At 42.1% G+C, this 19240-nt stretch overlaps 1 protein-coding gene across 1 annotated transcript in view; it reads right to left on the bottom strand.

Moving 5' to 3' along the window:
* Positions 1–19240, bottom strand: part of Smg6 (Smg6 nonsense mediated mRNA decay factor) — a 187987-nt gene that overhangs the window by 101410 nt on the left and 67337 nt on the right. The window contains exon 15 of the mRNA XM_083125593.1: positions 15843–15988. Coding sequence (XP_082981719.1) covers positions 15843–15988 — 146 coding nt within the window. The remainder of the gene's footprint in view (positions 1–15842; positions 15989–19240) is intronic.

Genomic DNA, 19240 nt, shown 5'->3' with positions numbered 1-19240 from the left:
TTGTTCGCCACATTCAACAAATCTTTCTCTCTTGCTTGCCTGCTCTTTTTTACGAGATCACCATCTCTACAGAGCGTCGAAAGAAACCTTTCCCGGCGCATTCAGTTCCTTGTGGGCAAAGCTCAATAGCTGCTATTTGGGTTGCATAACAGCCAGGCGCTGCGTGAGGTTTTAAAATGGCGGCAGAAATCCCATTTTTAGAAAACTATCCATGCTATCAAAATGTTACAAATAAAATAAAATGTTCGCTATAAAATTGTCTACATTTTTGGTTATAATTTGTCATAACTTGCAATCAAACCCACAAAAAAGATGTTATTGGGGAGCTTTCAGACCGAAACCGCACGATAAGCTGCACGTGTGCTTTTCGCTCGGACTGGGCCCTTTTCTCAATGGCGTGCATCGTGTCGCCTCGGTCTGTTGTTCGCGAATATACAGTAAATGCTTGTTTATAGACTGGAGGGCGCAGTGTCGCTTGTCGCTTCGGTATGGAAGTTTCCTTAGAAGAGCTAATTGTATTTGATTTGACGCGCCGAAGTTTCAACCAGAAAGCTTGTTCTTCTGTTTGTTATGAAACATGACCAGTCCACGGTTGGGATCCCTATTGCTGACCAAAATTTTCAGAATATTTCCCTTTCAACTATAGGCTACCCACACACACAAAATAACCTGCACATACCCGCGACTCCTGTGCATCGTACCCCCGCGTGGAAGGGAAGGTGCGCGAAGGATTTTGGCGAAATATTCTTTTGTTTGTGGTCGCTCTATAGATTAAGCGAAACTGGAATACATGTTACAAGTTTTCGACTTAGCAGAACAAAATAATACATATTTTCTTACGTCTGACCATAAAATTATTAGTGGTGAATGTAGCTATAGCACACCAACTGCAAAACCTTTATTCCCATTATAATCGTGTTCGTCAAGTTATTCGTATATAAACTTCCTAAATAAACTACCTGTCCAGTCCGTAGGGTGCCTGACTGCCAAACAGGAGACCCGGATTTTTTAATTCCCGGGATGGATGATCTTACGTGGGAATTTTTTTCCAGCCATGTTTCTTCATAGAGTAGCTCTGGGTCTCACTCAGCCTTTTTATCACTGGTTACCTGGGGATAAACAGGCCAGAGCGTGGTGCTGATCACATCGCCTCCACTACGGCCACCATCGAGAATGTGTTGAAACCCTATCCCGATACCCACCTCTATGTACAGTGAACGGCAATAAAAAAGGGACACACAGATCCTGAAATAGCCACTTCCATGCAATGCGCTATGTGAGTTGCCTAACTCTACGGCGATAGCAGTGCTTGCTATTGAAGTTGGCTCATCGTCATATAGTTAGGCAACACACACAACGCAATGCAGGCAAGCCAGTATTTCCCATTTTTATTGCCGGTGATCGTACATTTTGTTATCCACAAGAAGTCGGTAAAGATCAAAGAATGTTAGAAACATTTGTTAAAGTCCACGCGTTTACTTCGTTAACGTCGAAGAACTGAAGAAAGCCGCCGCCGCCACGAACGTGGGTGGGGATAAATAGCGGGCGAGTTCTTTTCGTCCAATCACACTCAACCTTCAGCCAATGGGCGCAGTTGTCATTCTGCTCGTCTACTCCACGTGGAGTCTCAGTCACATGACTGCGGATACGCTGTTGCCGTATTTTTCAACTTCAATGTGGAGACCGTGGGAAGGTGCGTATACGCGGAGGGACAAGGTGGCGTAGAGTAGATGTGTGGCAACACTCTGCGTTGAATGTGATTGTTGCAGCTGGTGGGCGCGCTCCGTGGACTTCAAAGCCAGCCGGTCGTTAACGTAGCTAGCGCGTCGACTATACCAACACATGTTAACAGAGCCTTTTCGATCTTAGCAACATTTCCCCCGCTCTCCTCCCGCCACCATCACGCCAGCCAGTCAGACAGCGAGTCCGAGATCGTTTCGTGCGAGGTGTGTTTTGTTTTGTAATTTATTTATCATTGAGTGAGTTGGAGTGGTCAAATAATCAAGCGCTGAACTTAGTAGTTGAATTGTTCCGCGAGAAACCTGTCCTATGGGACCATACTTGTACCACAATTTAAAGACAAAATCCAACAGGTCACTTCCGCTATAATTAGCTCTTGCTCCCAGAATCTTCTTGGTCTCTGGTGAGATAAAATGGCACGTGCTGCCGCAGTGAGTACAACGTCCTCCACACTCCACATCTTCCAGCCAAAATGTTAAAAAGTTATTAACAAAAATAAAGTCAAACTAGTGTTCTGGTTACCAACATTTGTTGACATCTGTTGTTAACCGTGTTGGTACGAAAACGTTAACATTTGGTGTAAACACGGCTTAATGGTGCTTGCACATCATGAAAATAAACTCGCATCAAATGTTAGTGTTGTATCTATACATTCGCAAAGTATAACTGCACCTTCCACTGTGCGTAGCTAAAGGTTCGTATGCATTAAACAAGCCAGTTTAAGGTGCATATCGTTTTCTAGTAGAAACCCAGCAAATTACATACAGGCAGCAGCCGCATAGTGGTCGTTCGTCAAGGTTTTCGACGTTCTTCGCGACCGGAGAGAAAAATTTAGTCCACACGACGAACCGTTTTGCTTTCCGCACAGGAATCAAAGAGCACAGAAAGAAAAGAAAAATCGCGGAGTGGTCTGGCGGGCAAGCAAGCAGCATACTTTATTCCATACTGACCACGGCGAGTCATTCGGTCAACGCAGGAAACCTTCTCTGGATGTGGGAAAAACGGAGCGGCTGGCAAACTGCCCGGGTGTCTGACAAACCAACACAAGATCTGACGCGGAAAACAATCCAAGCTGTTCTAAAAAAACAAATGTCTGCAACTTTTAGAAAAAGCTCTCGCCACAAAAACAGTCAAGGTCACGCCACCCACCTACAGTGTTGCCAATAAGCAACAATTTCAACCAACGAAATCAACCGCACGGGCGAGGTGTCAACTTAGCAACTTAGAAGTGTGGCAACCCTGGAGTGCCAGGGGTGTGGAGGAGGCAAGGGGAAGCTCCGACCTTGACTGGACTATTTTCGTGGCGAGAGCTATAGTGTTAATAATGACGGGTGCTGCTCACTCAAGTTTCCTACACATTTTCCCAGGCATTTGCCAACCCCTTTAAGGACCTCGCGCACCGAGACGCGGGGAAACACGAAAAAATCAGTCTGCGAAACTGCTCCGTTCTGTTGCCGCGCTTCCGGCATCTCAGTGCGCGTCAAGCTTTACATACGGTTTATAATGCTTTAACTTATTAATACATAAATGCAGTATTCAACATACCTTGCTCATCAAATGAATCGAGATTATTCAACATTGTTGGAAACACGCGAATGGAAAGTAAAATAGGACCTAAAATATTTTACACAAAATATCTAAAATGACACGTATGAATGAATGGGTTAAAATTTCTGGGTGCGTCGGCACATAGAGAGCCAATTGGCACCCTTCAAAGTATAAGACGAAACAATCTCCTCATCTAAAACTAGGGTGACCATCCGTCCCGTTTCAGAGTCGTGTCCCGGTCGTCCCGTCGATATTTTAAAAATCCTCAATATGTCCTGTTTTTTATAAAAGTCCAGATGTTATCTTGAAAACGAAATCTAAATTTGAGAGACCTTTCATGGTGACAAAATGTTGATGGATTTTTTAGAAGCCGTCTAGAATGTTCGCGCCGACAGTTGTATTGTATTAGCCGTGCTTCGTTTGTGGAGCACTGAATATGGCTATGTAGTTTCAATACGGACCCGAAACAAGAATTTTAATTATTGTCTTGACACAAGCTCAAAAGGCAAATCTTGCATTGTGTGTCAGATATGTGTGGAGTTTTATGAACGGTTGGTGGAGAATAAACTTGTTCTCAAGAAGATTGGTGGTTCTGGCACCCCTCAAGTTCAACGCAGGACTATCGAAGGTTGATAAGAAGGGACCAGAAACACTATTAAGACATACCGAGATTATAATTATTAACACCTCTTGACAACGGGAGATCATATTTCATTTACTATTTTTGATGTATCATATTTATGTGATCCATACTTTAATAGTAGCAACAATTTTAAAATTATGCTTAACCCGTTTTTCACGGGGGGTTACACTGACCTCCTTGTGATGTCTCGTTTTTTGGGTCAAAATATTATGGTCACCCTATCTAAAACCCTTACCTTAAAGTTAACATGGGGTGTAAAGAGCCTCTTCATAGAGGTTAAAAGTGTGAAGTTGTGAATGGATCTGCACACAACATATTAACAAGCTAAGGAGACACTAAACACCTCCTCCCAGGCAGTGTAAAAGACCCATGCTTCTCAAAGTGCTAAAAACATTAGTTAATCACTGCATTCATTATCTCTTAACAGTTGAGAAGGTTAAAAGCTGGTCTGAGGATATTAAAATCGGTACATTCAATAAGAACATGACACTTGTAGGAGAAATGTGTGTTGTGTTTTCAATGTAACCCTGTCAAACAAAAATATTATCCAGTTTCCACGACTTTTCCAGGTTGATTAATTTCATTATCAATTGGAGAGATGCATGATAGTTCCATGGTACCTACAGATTCAAAGGGGGCTGTCGGGCTTTATTCCTGAGATGCTGATCGATTGAAATTAAGATACTGGATGACTAGGCACTGAGGTTATTTGCACCCCTAAAAAAAGACAAGCCCCTTACCATTAAATAAATAAAATAGCTTGATTAAATACGATCCACAGAAAGTAATAGAGAACTAAAATCTCCATATCAACGATAAAAAACAGATTGTTTTCGGGGGACACTCAGCGCATGTAATGATAAACAGGACAACGTACAGCTCCCTATACGACTACACTGACTGCAGCAGTTCCAGGGTGTAATACGTGGGAATCGGATGATTTTTCACTTCTCAACCAGAACCCACTCGAGATGTTTCTGGTACAAAAAAATAATAAAAACTATGCAATATTAGTAACATTCTCGCCAAAGACGGTTCAGGGTTCGAGCTCTGGAGTTTTCAACCCCGCATCAATTTCATATCCGTCATTCAGTCTCATCGCCACGATTGATCTTTGTGTACACGAGTAGCTGAAGGAAAAATATCGTTTAAAATGCACGATTGGCTGAAATACGAAAGCGAAAATTACTTATTAGAAACGGTAAGGCGTATTTGAAAGAAAAAGAGTGACAGAATATGGTAGATATTCAACGTTAGAATGACGTCGCAACTTTGTAAACAGAAACGAAGCGTACATCTCCTGCCATCTAGCGGTGCCGCTCACTACTATCTGCACATCGTGTCTCAAGCACGTTGCGTATTACTCTTCAGATGCTACTGAAGCTTTCTGCCACAGAACACTTTTTCCAAAAAACCCTACGATTTTCCAAATTCTGGTGCGCGTGTGTGTGTATGTATTAATTTCCCTGCTTTTTCAAGATGATGTTATTCCTCACACAGTTCCACTTATCTCACCCAGTGGCTCATGTCACTGTTACTCCCCCCTCTCAAGCCAGTCATGGTAAAGCGCTTTCGTAAATTTCCCTCAAAAAGTCCCAAAATTCCTTTTTTTTATTACAAAAAATTTAATTGTTATAATACGAATATTATTTATTTAAATTGACTGGAAATCATAAAATACGCTAGTAATAAAAATACAGTGTAGTACCAATGAAATTTAACCATAATTAAGTTCTAAATTCAAATGATTTTCACTGTAAATTCATGTAAAAAAAAAGAAGAAGGGGAATTTCGCAGTATGAGTTTGCACATTTGTTTGGAAGGTGTACGACTGTTGTCATAAGACTGAAGAAGTATTTTCCGATCTTTTAAAAATAGTACCAATGAAAGTAAATGTGGAACAATAGGTAATAAGAGTGGAACTTAAAAACAATTGTGGAAACACACTACAAAAATGTTTCTGACGAGTAAACGTCGCTTTTACCTACATTTCGCCAATTTCTTTGCCCTCGTCATCTTACATAATTTCAAAATTTCCCTACAAAGTGCGAAGTTTCCTTTCATTTGCCATCACTGCCCTCAAGTCAAAGTGACCCTGGCAACACTGTCCACGGCCAGGTCCGTGAGGAGCAGGACTCCAGCCAAGTTTCCGCCACCTCGGATGTCAACCCTGCAAAGCAAACAGCGACAAGTATCTGCCCCTATAAGGAGCCGCCAAGATGCGATCTGGAAATTCCACAGTTTTCTGCTCGCCGCTTCCACAATGCAGACACGCACGGCGGAACAGTTACTGTCCCCTACTACGTGTGCGAGGTTTATAAATAAGCCGAATCAAGCGGGATACGTGGGCAATCGGATGCAAATGAAGTGCAAGGGCAGACCGCGCGATATCTTTGGTACACAATGAGTTCCCTTGTATTGTTTACCTCGTCTCATATCTCTGACCCGGAGCAATGTTGCCAGGTAACATAACAATCCTATATTAATTGTCGCTATCTAAACTACTTCTTCGGGGATTAAGGGTGACCTTTTCGGAATTAATGTTCTCTATCACGTGGTACACCCTGAAAACTGCATTATTGCAGGCAAACGGGGTTCTCGCACTGTAATCAACGGTCAGTATGATCCTATGTGAGGCAGTGTGTTGAGTGATCGATACACAATATATCCAGACGTCCCCCTAACACACTCCCAAAGTATCTACACCCCTAACATTTTTCACAAAGGCCCAATTAATGGTCATTTTGGGTCTAAATGTATCCTTAACCATCCCCTAAATACGAACTTACACACCCCACGATTGGTCTTTTGTCATCGTCGCCAGGTTACAAGCGACGTGGAAAACGAGACTTCGTATTTACGTCAACATACCGGTCACGGATGTCTCCTATAACGGCGATTGAACGTGTTGACCCCACGTCACCCCTAGGTAGGATTGTGGGAGGGAGACTGGCAGTCGGGAGATAGGCCAAGGCCCTTCCAGAGCTGTCGAGCCATGGGTTATTATTATTATAACTGTTACATATAATACTTGAAATATTGTTTTTTATTGACTAGATTACGCATAAAATCGCTACAATCACTGTAGTAACATTTACACTCTCATTTCATCATACTCGATTGTCATTGCTCATCAGACCGGTAAAACTATAAACCTCAATACAAACTTGCACACCAACCATTCCATACACCACTTGAAATGGTGGTTTGGAAGCAACTGACCAGCGAGCGGTTAGATTATGTTAGGCTGTCATCGTTTACTTTCGTCGGCATGGAACAAACTCGGATACACCACATGTTGCCAAACCTATTGGAAGCACGTTTCCTCGCACGTTGTAGACGCAATCGTTGTTAAAGGCCCGTGTTACGAGTGGATTTCCACGAGCGCGGGGAAAAATAGCGGTCGGAGGCTTTGCGGAGCCTACAGTGACATCAAACAACTACCTTGACATGTTGGAATTGTATGCCGTGCCACAAATTCAAGATGAAGGTGAAGATGTCATCTTTCAACAAGATGGTGCTCCTCCACACTACGGCAAAATTGTTCGCGAGTTTCTGGATAAGACATTTTCACAGCGGTGGGGATAGGAAGGGGTGGATGGCCATGGCCAGAACGATCGCCGGACCTAAGCCTTTAGATTTTTATTTCTCGGGCTACGTCAAACGATGTGTGTATCGTGATCGTGTCAACGACATTCATCATTTGAAAGAGAGAATCAGAGAAACTGTCCAGTGTGATACACCTGCTCGTGTTTGGCAAGAATTGGAATATCGATTAGATGTGTGTAAGGCAACAAACGGAAGCCACATCGAACTGCACTAAGCATGTAAGAAAACTCGTGAGTTACTCTTCAATACAGTGTAATAATCATCCTTTGCTTTTGTTTCGTTTAGAAATTATAGGACTCTGAAACCCCACCATGACTTTACGGACATACTGTACTTCGTTCAAACTAGAAAATATAGAGACGAGCAACGCTGTGTCAATGGGGCCGACGTTGTTCCTACAACGTTCACATCGTAACTGATAAAGACACCGTCTCCAGTGCACACCCACTAGAAAACAATTGGCACATAGAACTAGCACCCCAAAGTCACCAGCCAAAAGATCTACATTCTAGTATAGTATAGCTCTTTTCAGTTGTTACGGCGTGCGCTCTTGAAGCTGGCAGGGGAAGTGGAGAGCGGGGAAACGACCTATCCCGCGCAACGAGACAGACCGGTTAGAGAGAGAGAGACTGCAACGTTGCCAGAGTAGCGGAAAAGGGGAGTTGAAATCGAAAGAACCATGAAATACAGACGTCCCATTGTTCGCGTATGGCCTGAGAATGCGTATTATCCCCATCTTGTGGTCAGTAGAATACCGATAAATGTATGATATCAAGTGTATACGTTCCAGGAATTCTTTCCAACTGTACCGAATGTTAGCTAGCATTGTCCATTACAATCACTGCGTCTTTGATGTTCCTTTCGTCAAGCGTATCTAAAAACTGCAAAATCCACTGAAAACTAATTTACATTCCTATAGAAAACCAGTGTGACTGGAACCTACGTGACAAACAATAATTCACCCACGTTTACCCACGGGCAATTTTAAACCCTCTGTACCCTCTTTATTTTGCCAGATTTTCGTTGGAGCGTAATTCTGATGTATGTACGTTTCATCTAAATGAAATACCTATATAGGGCAAAGGTTCCTTATTTTCTAGAAGATGCATTTTTTGCAAAAACGTTACTCTGTCTGTAACTATATCGGCTCTCTCCATCAGAAATCGTCTACCGTCATTGCTCTTTTTGTACTTGAACCCCATATACTTCAGTATCCTCCACAACGACGAAACTCCCCACTGAAGCTTATTTGTGTTTGCAAATCAACGCGTAACTTGTTCAGTGTTGGATATTCACCCTTTACATAATACCCGAGGATAATTCTTCTTATTATATCTTTATCGCAACCATCGATTGCTTTTGTGATACTGTTCCTTTTGATTCGTTTGCACGGTGATTCAAATGACATGGAACCCGACGCCTCAAGTCTGTCTTTGCCTTCCCTAACAATACGCCGCACAGTTCACGTACTCACTCCACAAGCTTCCGACACACTCTGTTGCACTTTGTGCACACTTACCAAGGGACCACTGTTTTCTGTTTCCTTTTGAAAATATCCATGAACCCTATTGATTATTTTCCTGCATTGGCTACAAACTACCTCTTTCCTGTTCGCCATCGTACGATACTTACTGCTTTAATAAGCACAAAGCTCCCTATGGAACAACGAGAGTACAAATAAACGTCACATTACATGCCACATACACGTTTATCGACGAAACAATGCAGTTAGGCAATACACGACGCGACAACAATTACTCCCACGTATGTTTTTCCTACATTCCGCTCATATAAAACAGCTAGAATCAACACTGGGGCAAAACACCATCAGCAACGCAGTGAATTGGCAACACAGCAACGTGCAGAACGAAGTTAGCGCTGCAGCTTCCTCCTGCAACTGCGTAACTCTCGGCTCCACCGCTAGGTGGTCTGTTCTCTGGTTGGTCAGCGGCATGTTCCCCGCTCCCCACTTCCCCTGCCAGCTTCTAGAGCGCACGACGTAAGAACTGAAAAGAGCTATAGCAGTTGCGTATAGTTGCAACTTAAGAAGAGCGTGTAAACCTTGCGGGTTCATTTATCGCTGATGCCATCAAAGCAAAGTTTGCAAAGATCATTCACTAATCACCGCCTTGCAATGACGATGCGAGCGTGCTGACGCTCCCATAACAGCAAGGGGGAAAAACAAAGAAGCAACTGGTTTTATTACTCCCCTAAATCACGAAGATGGGATTTGTTCCGTCACGCCTCTCTGCGGCCATCCGTGAAATTCTGAAACAATACATTCCAGAGGTTGGCGGAGTGCAAGCTGCTTTCCTGTGCTCAATTTTACTTTGGGGAAAGTTTTCAACAGGGGTCTCGTTCAATTTCGCGAAACAAATTCCCTGACATTTATTTCCCAGTTTGCCAGGCTCCAACAGGTCGGTGGACCCCCCCTGGAAATTGACATTGTTCATTTAAAGATACAAGAAAGCCGAAACTTTGTTACTGTTATTGTTAAGAACAGAAATAAAGTTCATTTCGTTAGTAATAGAACAGAATAATCAAAGTAAAAATGCATTGCATCGAAAACATTGAATGAAAAATACAGGAACAAAATTATATTCTACCACTTCATCCAAAGAACAAATTGTTCCACGGTTTTCAAAACTCAAATAATCACAGTTGTAGGTGAGAGGTCACACAACAAACTTTATGAAAAACAATTCCCCCTAACATTTAAAGGGTTAGGCAACACACACAACGTTATGCAAGATAGTGCGTATTTCAGGATATAGGTATCCCATTTTCATTGCCGGTGACTATACCTACTCAGCATTTTTTAGGATTTTTTTTAACTATTTTAAGTTTTTTGAACCTACTTCAGGATTTTTCGAGCGTAACAAGATTTTTAGGACCTATTTTAGGATTTTTAGAACCTATTTTAGGGTTTTCGAACCTATTTTAAGATTTTTAGAGCCTATTTTAGGAACCTGAAGTACACTTTTTAGAACCTAAAAATCCGAGGTCTAGTCATCACTCATCCCATCTTCGCAAATTAGCCAAAAGTGGCACAAAAGACGAAGTAAAATAAATCAAATCAAAATTTTCATTAAACAATGCAAAAAAAACAAAAAAAACAATATCTCCTAGCAAAGTGAAATAAATTTTCACTAAGAATTAACACAATGAAATGTCAAAAATGTGTGTTTCTAAAATAATTAGTGAACCTTTAAAATAACAACTTTACTAAGCAACTCACTCCCTCCCCCCCAAAAAATGTTATACCAAGGTTACTGGAAGTACAGATGGGTTGAGTGAATACTTAACAACGATAGGTGAATTTATACATGAAACAAATACAAAATCTATTACCCAGTGTTGCATTATGCAAATCTTCAATTTGGCATGCAACAACCATACACACGAAATTAAATGCACAAATGTAATTTCAAACTAAAATTTAACTGATCAACTTCGAGATATCTTATCTTGCAATAATCTTCTGTCTTGTCAGATAGATTGTTCTGCAAAAGACATTAACAAAATAGATTGAGAGAAGTATGTTCTATTCCTTCCTAGATAAAAATAAAAGATAAAACTTGCCGCAGGGCAATTATAAATATGTATAAATTCAGTGGAATTCGAATTAATAAAAGTTGCCATTTTTCACGTCTAGAGAAAAATTCACCCATATTCCTGGAATTCCCGGGGAGTAGCCAAGTAGCCACCCTGGATAAGAGGTTATATACGGGCTACCATAAAGCCCCAAAGGCTGAAGATGTGTGTCAAGAAACAACAAAGGAGTTGAAAGGAGAAATTTCGAAACTATGACCAGCAAAGCACTTCAATTTTTTTGTCCATCTTTCACCCCCCCCCCCCCCAAATCTCTGGCGATGCCCCTGTCAATATTACACGAATTGGCCTTAGTGACGTAAAAGTAGCGACGTAACAACAACAATTCACGGATGAGCTGGTCGGTTAGCGCCTAATTCGGAAACTGCAAGAACAAGCCACTGACCTCAGCTTTACGACATATTTTCTTCCACGAGACAAAAAATAGGCTGCTACAATGGGGCGGATGAATTATGAGAGAGAATCCTCCGCCACGTTAAATGAGCTTCCCGGAAAGAGTTCTTCGCAGCAGACATCAGAGAGCCGGCCGGTCAGGAGGCAGGCGATGACCCTGCAAATGAAAGAGGCGACAGAATCGCCTTGCGCGAGGACTGGAGTTTGCTGCGCGGCGAACTCAGATTTTGGCAAAGCGTAAATCAAAATTTGTGCGAACAGCCTAAGGACCGCTCTAGACAAAAGCATTTAACTTAATAATTATGCCATGACCAAAATGTTGCCGTGTAAAGTGAAATATCTTATGGCATATGTCATGCTATTTCTGAAGGATTCCGCATCATAACCAATCAGCAGAGACCGCTAGGTCACGAGCGCAGCTGTAATGGCGGCCGCGTGAGATGTAAACAACGTATCGCTTCACATTTTTAAAATACAATAACTATTCAACCTAGAGGAATAACGTTTCCTATAAAAATATTTTAGGTACAAAGCAATGGCACTGCTTAAATACATACCTTATAACGTGTTCAGTACACGTATGGAAGAATACTTTAGTTGTTTGAATTGTAAACACCGTGCACTCACCACAGATGGTGTTAACTCAACGTGCCTTTCGTGCTGTATATACCGGGTGTTTCAAAATACTTGAGGGGTTACTGCAAGTAAAGTATTGAACTTACGTTCATGAAACCAGTCCAGAACGAACGAGGAAATCAAAGTTTTCTTTAACACCTACAAATGTTCACCTACACCACGGGTGACACGATAGTCTAGTTCTTGCAACACTCGCATCAACATATGGACCTGTCGAAGTGTCTATCGTTGCGATGCCACGCTCCCTTATGACTGCGATATCATGCGGTATCTGTGATGAAATCCCACAAAGAGAAGTCACACGGTGTAAGGTCCCGTGATCTTGAGGACCAAAATATTGCAGGAAACACTGTGAGTGGTGTGGGTGATTTGAGTGTCGCCTAGCGGCATGTTGCATGAAATGCTTTCGTGTAAAGTACTAACTGCTAAAGATTTTTGGATACATTTACATAGCATGTATGTTTCAAAGAATGATGAAGGAAATGCTTCCGTCTAAAGTAGGTCTAAATCAGGCTGGCCAACCCGCAGTACACCATGTGCCACATTCCATGCGCAGTGTCTCGAATGTGCCGCACCCACCTTAACGTAACTCCTCATACGGTTGTCAGAAATTATATGACTAGGAATGTACCGTATTTTACGGCAGAATTTACGCCAAATTGATTTTGCAAAAAAGTGAGGTGCGACCAACGTTTTTTAAAGAAAAAATGTTCTGGTATTATCGATACTTAAAAATCATTCACTAGTGAACTGTCTTCTGTGCAAGATTAGATCGACGCATATCATTGCTTGGTGACAGTTCAGCGAACATCTTTTCCGATCTGAAAACAAATTAACACGCTATTGATTTGTGTATTACAGTGGAAATATTACACTTAAGAAATTTTACTACATTGTTGGGAAGTATGGACTTAAAACAATAATGCGACGAAATACGCGATGCAAGGTTATGAACAAATTTTTGAAAGAAAGAAAAAAACGGGGGCGACGATTACGCGGTGAAATATGGTATCCACAGCTTATATGATGGCGCAGTGGTAACATACTACTGGAATCAAAGGGTCCCGGGTTCGATACTCGGTGGAGGCGCAGAGGTTCGGATCTCACTTTAAACTGTACGTCCATTCCAGATTACCGTATCTATCTGTGCGTAAAGTGGACTATACAATTCAAAATAGTTTGATAGAAGAGCAATATTTCACGGGGCAATTAGAAATAACAAGGAGCGAGAGTAGTGTTCCTCATGACACGACCAATGAGATTTTAGAGCGGTCATCGCCATCCAGAAAGTGAGGAGGGGGGGGGGGAGGGCAAGGAAGAACTATGTCCCTCTGGATTTAGATCCCGGATGAATAAAGATATAAACTGTGAAAAACTTGCCTCATGACATTTATAATATGTATAAATTCTATGGGATTTTGATTAAGTTGCAATTTTCACGTCTACGGAGAAAAATTCTCGCAGAAATCAAGTAATTTCATTTCAATGTTAACATGCTTCATTAATTTTTAAATATTTTTTTCAATTTATATATGTGGCGAGTAGTGGGGCACGTGTGCCGTGAGTTGGCCACCGCTAGGCTCAATGCAGGTCCTGACTTGTTTTCGTTCGCTCACTCCAGAGATTTCATGAACAGTGTGCAGCAGTAAACACCCTTCTAAAATTCGGAAGCGCAGTACTATCACTGTGACGTCAGGAGTCGCACCGCCGCCATGTTTGCGGCAAAGCTGTTTGTTGTTTGCAAGAAAATACCCACCACGCAGCGTTCGTTACACCTGCGCCAAGTGTACGTCTGTTGTTAGTACTGTGTAAAATGTCGGTAACATTGCATAAACATGTAACGAAAAGGCTAACTCTAGTTCACCTGTGTTTATTTACTTGAACCAGCTACATGGAATCAGTTTGTTTTCGTATTTATTAGCGGTTCGGATTCTGCTTGAAATATTTACATCCAGTAAGTAACATATGTTTCTCGCTCGGGGTGGGAGAAAGTGGTCATCGACGACCTTGAGTACAGATAAACTGAAAATTCCAAGACCCAGCCATTATCTTCCATGTTTCCTTTTAACGTTTGTTCTCAAGCGCAGTAATCTGAAATGTTGAGTAGTTCAAAAACAGTAATTTCACTCCTTGCTTTAACAATTTGGGATATACAGGCCTCAATGACGGAGTGGTTAGCACATCGCTAAGGGTCCCGGATTCGAATCTCGTCCTGGGCATGACTGATCTTACCGACTAGCCAAATATAGCAGAAAACGAAGTAAAATAAACCAAATAAATCAATCAATTTGATATACTTTGATATATCATTAACATGTTTTAACCAAGCAGTGCTTTTTTTCCTGACAGTACGCAAAACCTACTACCGGCACCTTTTCTCATGATTAGGATAACAATAACAGTTTGTGTTAATGAATGAAATATAAATAATCAAGCACAAGCGTGCAATTACCAAGATGAATTTAACTTTGAATGTTATCACTTTTATCGTTAAACTTATTAACACCTTTCTACCAAATAAAACAATAACAAGGAAACGCTACTTGCAAGTATGTTAAAAAAGAAATGTTTGCCCCACCGCTCTGTACTGTTTGTTTTGTTCATTAATGTTGGCACGATTTATTCTCGCCACGACGGCGTATTCTAATCAACAATCTGAAAATTCTGTGCCGTTAATTGCACCTTCTGTTCTTTCTCGGAAAATTCTAGGATAAACGTGAGTGCATGTTAGACCTAAACAACCCAATATTGCAAAAGTATACCATCGTAAACAAGGTTCAAATCTCCCGCCCGCTTGAATTCCGGATGTTTACAAGAACCCCGCCACAATCATGGCTGCTCGATCCCACAATGCAACGGTTTGTGACGTAGGTGAAACACCTATAAGAACGGTTTGCACCTACAATATAGTTATAAGCAGTATAAGAGCGTGGGCACATTTCAAGACTATCCTCGTCTTTCGCAGTTTCCTGTACCTGCGGTAGCGTGTAGGCAACATACACTTGAAAGAGAAAATCACTTCGGAAACAACTAGACGGACGTTTTCACAGTTGGAAGGGAGGCCCCACGTTGGCACTGGTATGGCACCTACAAATTGTGACAATCTCAGGCCGTATCCGAATCTGCAAGCGCGCCGTTACATTCTATCCCGTCGCTTTCCTGTGACGTGGTAGTCGTCCGAATCCAGATGGCACCTTGCAGTAGGCCTACAGTTGCAACTATTCCCACCAGGTGTCAATTCGAACGTCACCCACCACGGTCTGGGGCACAGGCTCACAATATAAGGCAGACAGACAGACGCCATGCAAATATTTACTACTTAAAATGAAAATTGGGCCTGTTATTTCTTTAACATTTTTTCTAAATACAGTGACTTACATAAAATGTTGAAGTAGCTCTGAATTTTAGATCGTCTATTCAGTAAACGTTGTCTCTGTAGACTGAAAGTTCAATATGGATGCGAGCGTAGCGTTAGAGCGAGTTAAAGCGTGCACTTGTGGCGCCCTCTCACCTCTCTCCAACGGAACGTGGTTTCGGCGACAGCAACTGCCGATTCGGACTATAACCACTTCAGCACCAAGCAGTGCCTGTGTTCCTTTGTCGAAGCCATTTTCCGGCGTAGCTGTAAAAGAGGAGAAATAAGGAAAAATCGGGTACTTACCCTTCAGCTGGGTGTTCTCGATGGCGAACATGTTGAGCGCCAGCAACTGCAAGAAGCGGTTGGCGTTCAGAGGGATCGGAGAGTGCTGGAGAAGCGCCCTGAACTCCCTCAGCATCTGAACAGCGGCTTCCTGGCAGGTTTCCATCCTGCAATAAAACATAAGCAAGAATTATACATATACTGTTACCAACAAATTAATATTTAAAATATATTTGTCTTCTTATTTTATATCGTATTTATACTTCTTCAGGATGACTGTATGACTTCATTGGCTCCCAACGTGCTAAGCAACTCAAACCCAATTATTTATATACCAAGGTTAATAGCATATGAACCGACAACAGCCACGGAAAATAGTATTGCTGATGGGCATCAAACCTGGAACCCACTAATTACGGTCAGTCGCAGAGTGGCGCGTTTGTGAAGCGTGGGTGGCGTAATAGAAGCTCCAAGCCACAAGCCGAGCAAAGTGAAGTATCAATTACATTGTCGAAGTAGCATATTCCCTTAAAACGCTTCACTTTCAATGTCAGAACATTTTGATTGATGATTTGGCTATTTTACTTCGTTTTTTGCCACTTTTGGCTAATCGCGAAGATGAGGATGAGTTATGATATGATGAAGGAACACACAAAGAACATCCATGCCCAGGCCGGGATTCGAACCCGGGATCCCTAGCATCCACTCCGCCACAGAGGCCGGTGCGATTCGTGGGGTTGCAATATAGTCATTGTCTTGAAATGGTCTCATTTCCACCCTGGCTCCGGCATCTAGACTCAGAATAACCCTATTTGGAACTTGTGTTGTGTGCTGTCCATATATGTTTGTGATTGTCCCTTCATCTTTTTCATTTTATCAACATTCATCTTCTTCGCGATTACCCAAAAGTGGCACAAACGCGAAGTAAAATAAACCAAAGCATTCATTCATTCTTGAAATGGTAACAAGCCTTTATGTACATCCTGTACTATCTTGACGAAAAGTAGTGCGTTGGTGCAAGCAGACGGTGCGACAACTACCAACCAATTTTCCTCTATTTTCACACAGAAATAGCCCAGCTCTACAGTCGTCTTCATTTGGACTTCAGTGGCGGATTAACAATTTTTTTCTCGTTGGGAGACAGTGGATGGCTTTATATGACGTCTCGGGACGATCACGTCATTTTAGATGTCACAGATCGGCGATGCTATATATTCTTTTAATTGATGATTTATTTCCACCGGTTATAGGTGCGAATGTCCTTGATCAATTTAATTAAGAACAGGATACAAAGAACAACGATGCTATCGACTTTTTGGACATCAAGGGCTTCCATGTGCTTCCCAATGGAGAAGCAGTGTGTGTGATAGCGTGGAAGTCCATGCCAACTTGCAGGTAGATATCCAGTCTGATATTTTTGGGTTAGCTCATGGGGAAGCAGCACGTCTAACAGCTCTGTCATTTTCCAAGATGCGCATGCGCAAACTGAGAACATGGGAAACTCCATAGAGTAACTTACGGAGAAGTTGACGTATGTATGGCGGTACAGTTCAAACATCTTCCCCATGGGGCAATTCAATTGGAGAAGCATTAGGAGCCGTACAGTGTCACGTGAGCGACTGCAGAATCTTACGTTGCTGTGGCACGTAAAGTGATCCCGTGCGAATTCATGGGATGATAAATAAGTGGTGACTATCGTCAGGATCTGAATTCAGGATTCCTTAATAGTCAAATGAGATAAATGACTGGCTTTGTAACGCTTAGCCGGTCCGCGAAGTTCCTGCTAGGCTTTGACAAACAAAGCCCCAAAGTGAAGGCGGTTTAGGCTCATCCTAAAGACCACGCGGAAAACCAGGCTCCGTTATCAACTTACAACTGTCACCGCTGAAAGTATAAAAAAGAATACCACCAAAGGTACCGTTTCTCGAATATGAGAAAAATAAAGAACCTGGAAGACAAAAGCGGATCCTTAAAGGATACAGGAACGCTCTTCCCGCCCACCGCACGCGAGACGACGTGCATGCACAAAAGCAACAGAGATCAACAATAAAGAATGACACGTGACAAGATATACGACACGCCAATATGTTACGGCAAATCGCATGTTAAATATGGTAATGGAAAAGGCCGCCAGAAGGATCATATGAAACTGTGATAAATGCGGTGGGACCGGGTCAGGAAGAATGGGAGAGGAGATATTTTTCAAGTAGCTTCACCGCTTTCTGTATTGCTTCCATGCGGAAATTAACAGCGGTGTTGTTGAACTTTCATCCAACAAATTCCCACTCGACACTTGAAATATTTCCCCGATATAATTCTTCGCTTAATAATGGCTGCTACATTTCAAACAGAAATTCTTTAAAATGGAAATACATGTTCAGGTTGTTAGTGGCGTAGCAGCCGTCCCCGCAATGGTTCTCAAAGGGTGCGCCGCGAAAGGTTTCAATATTTTCACTTATTCCAAATACCGGGTGATTCATAAATAATTGAGGGGATACAAAAATGTATTGCAAGTAAACTATGAACTTACGTCAATGAAACCAGTCCAGAACATTCGAGGAACACGAACAGTTCGTGCGTGTATGTTTTGTTAAGCTGACAGTTCCCATCCCTGCCGCTCGGCGACACTCAAATCACTCACAGTGTTTTGTGCAATGTTTTGGTCCCAAAGATTACTGGATTACCGTGTGACTTTTTGTTTTGTGGGGTTTCATCAAAGACAGGGTAATCGTCTCACCGATGCCGTGTGATATCGCAGTGACACACACTATCGACAGGCTCATGTTGATGCGAGTGTGGCAAGAACTACACACTCGTGTCAAGGAGTGTCGTGTCACCCGTGGTGCACTCATTAAACATTTGTAGGTGTAAAAAAAACAAGACCCTCGTTCGTTCTGGACTGGTTTCATTAAAGTAAGTTCAATACTTTACTTGCAATATCTTTTTGTAACCTCTCAATTATTTATGAAACACCCGGAATGTGTTTATTTAGTGCTTTTTACACACAAAATGTTTCTGAATTTGAAATATGGGTTCATTTCTTAACTTGAGGCAACCTAACCACACTAACTGAGCGTTGCAAGTGCTAGATAGGCCTACATTCTGACTTGGGCGCCGCGGGAAACTCTTGAAACACTAAGGACGCTGTGAAACGAAAACGTTTAGGAACCCCTCCTAGCTGGTTTTGATTGTTCGAATTTTCCGGATAGAAAGAAGGGTGGGTTCTTGTATGGATCAACATTGAGACAGTGCAATAGGTGTGGAATGCTTATGCAAATTATTCTAGCTGGGGCAATACTTTATGAAAATTTTGTTAAATTGGGGGGATGACATCCCCCGGCCGCCCTCCCCAGACAGTTCGAGTATTGATGAGCTATTAATTACAAGTCTTGTTTCATGAAAACATCTAAGATATGCAT

Source organism: Lepisma saccharinum, chromosome 7 (assembly GCF_977018435.1).
Source record: "Lepisma saccharinum chromosome 7, izLepSacc3.1, whole genome shotgun sequence".
Classification (NCBI taxonomy): Eukaryota; Metazoa; Arthropoda; class Insecta; order Zygentoma; family Lepismatidae; genus Lepisma; species Lepisma saccharinum.
The sequence above is the reverse complement of the archived record's forward strand: the minus strand, read 5'-3'. Positions and strand labels throughout refer to the sequence as shown.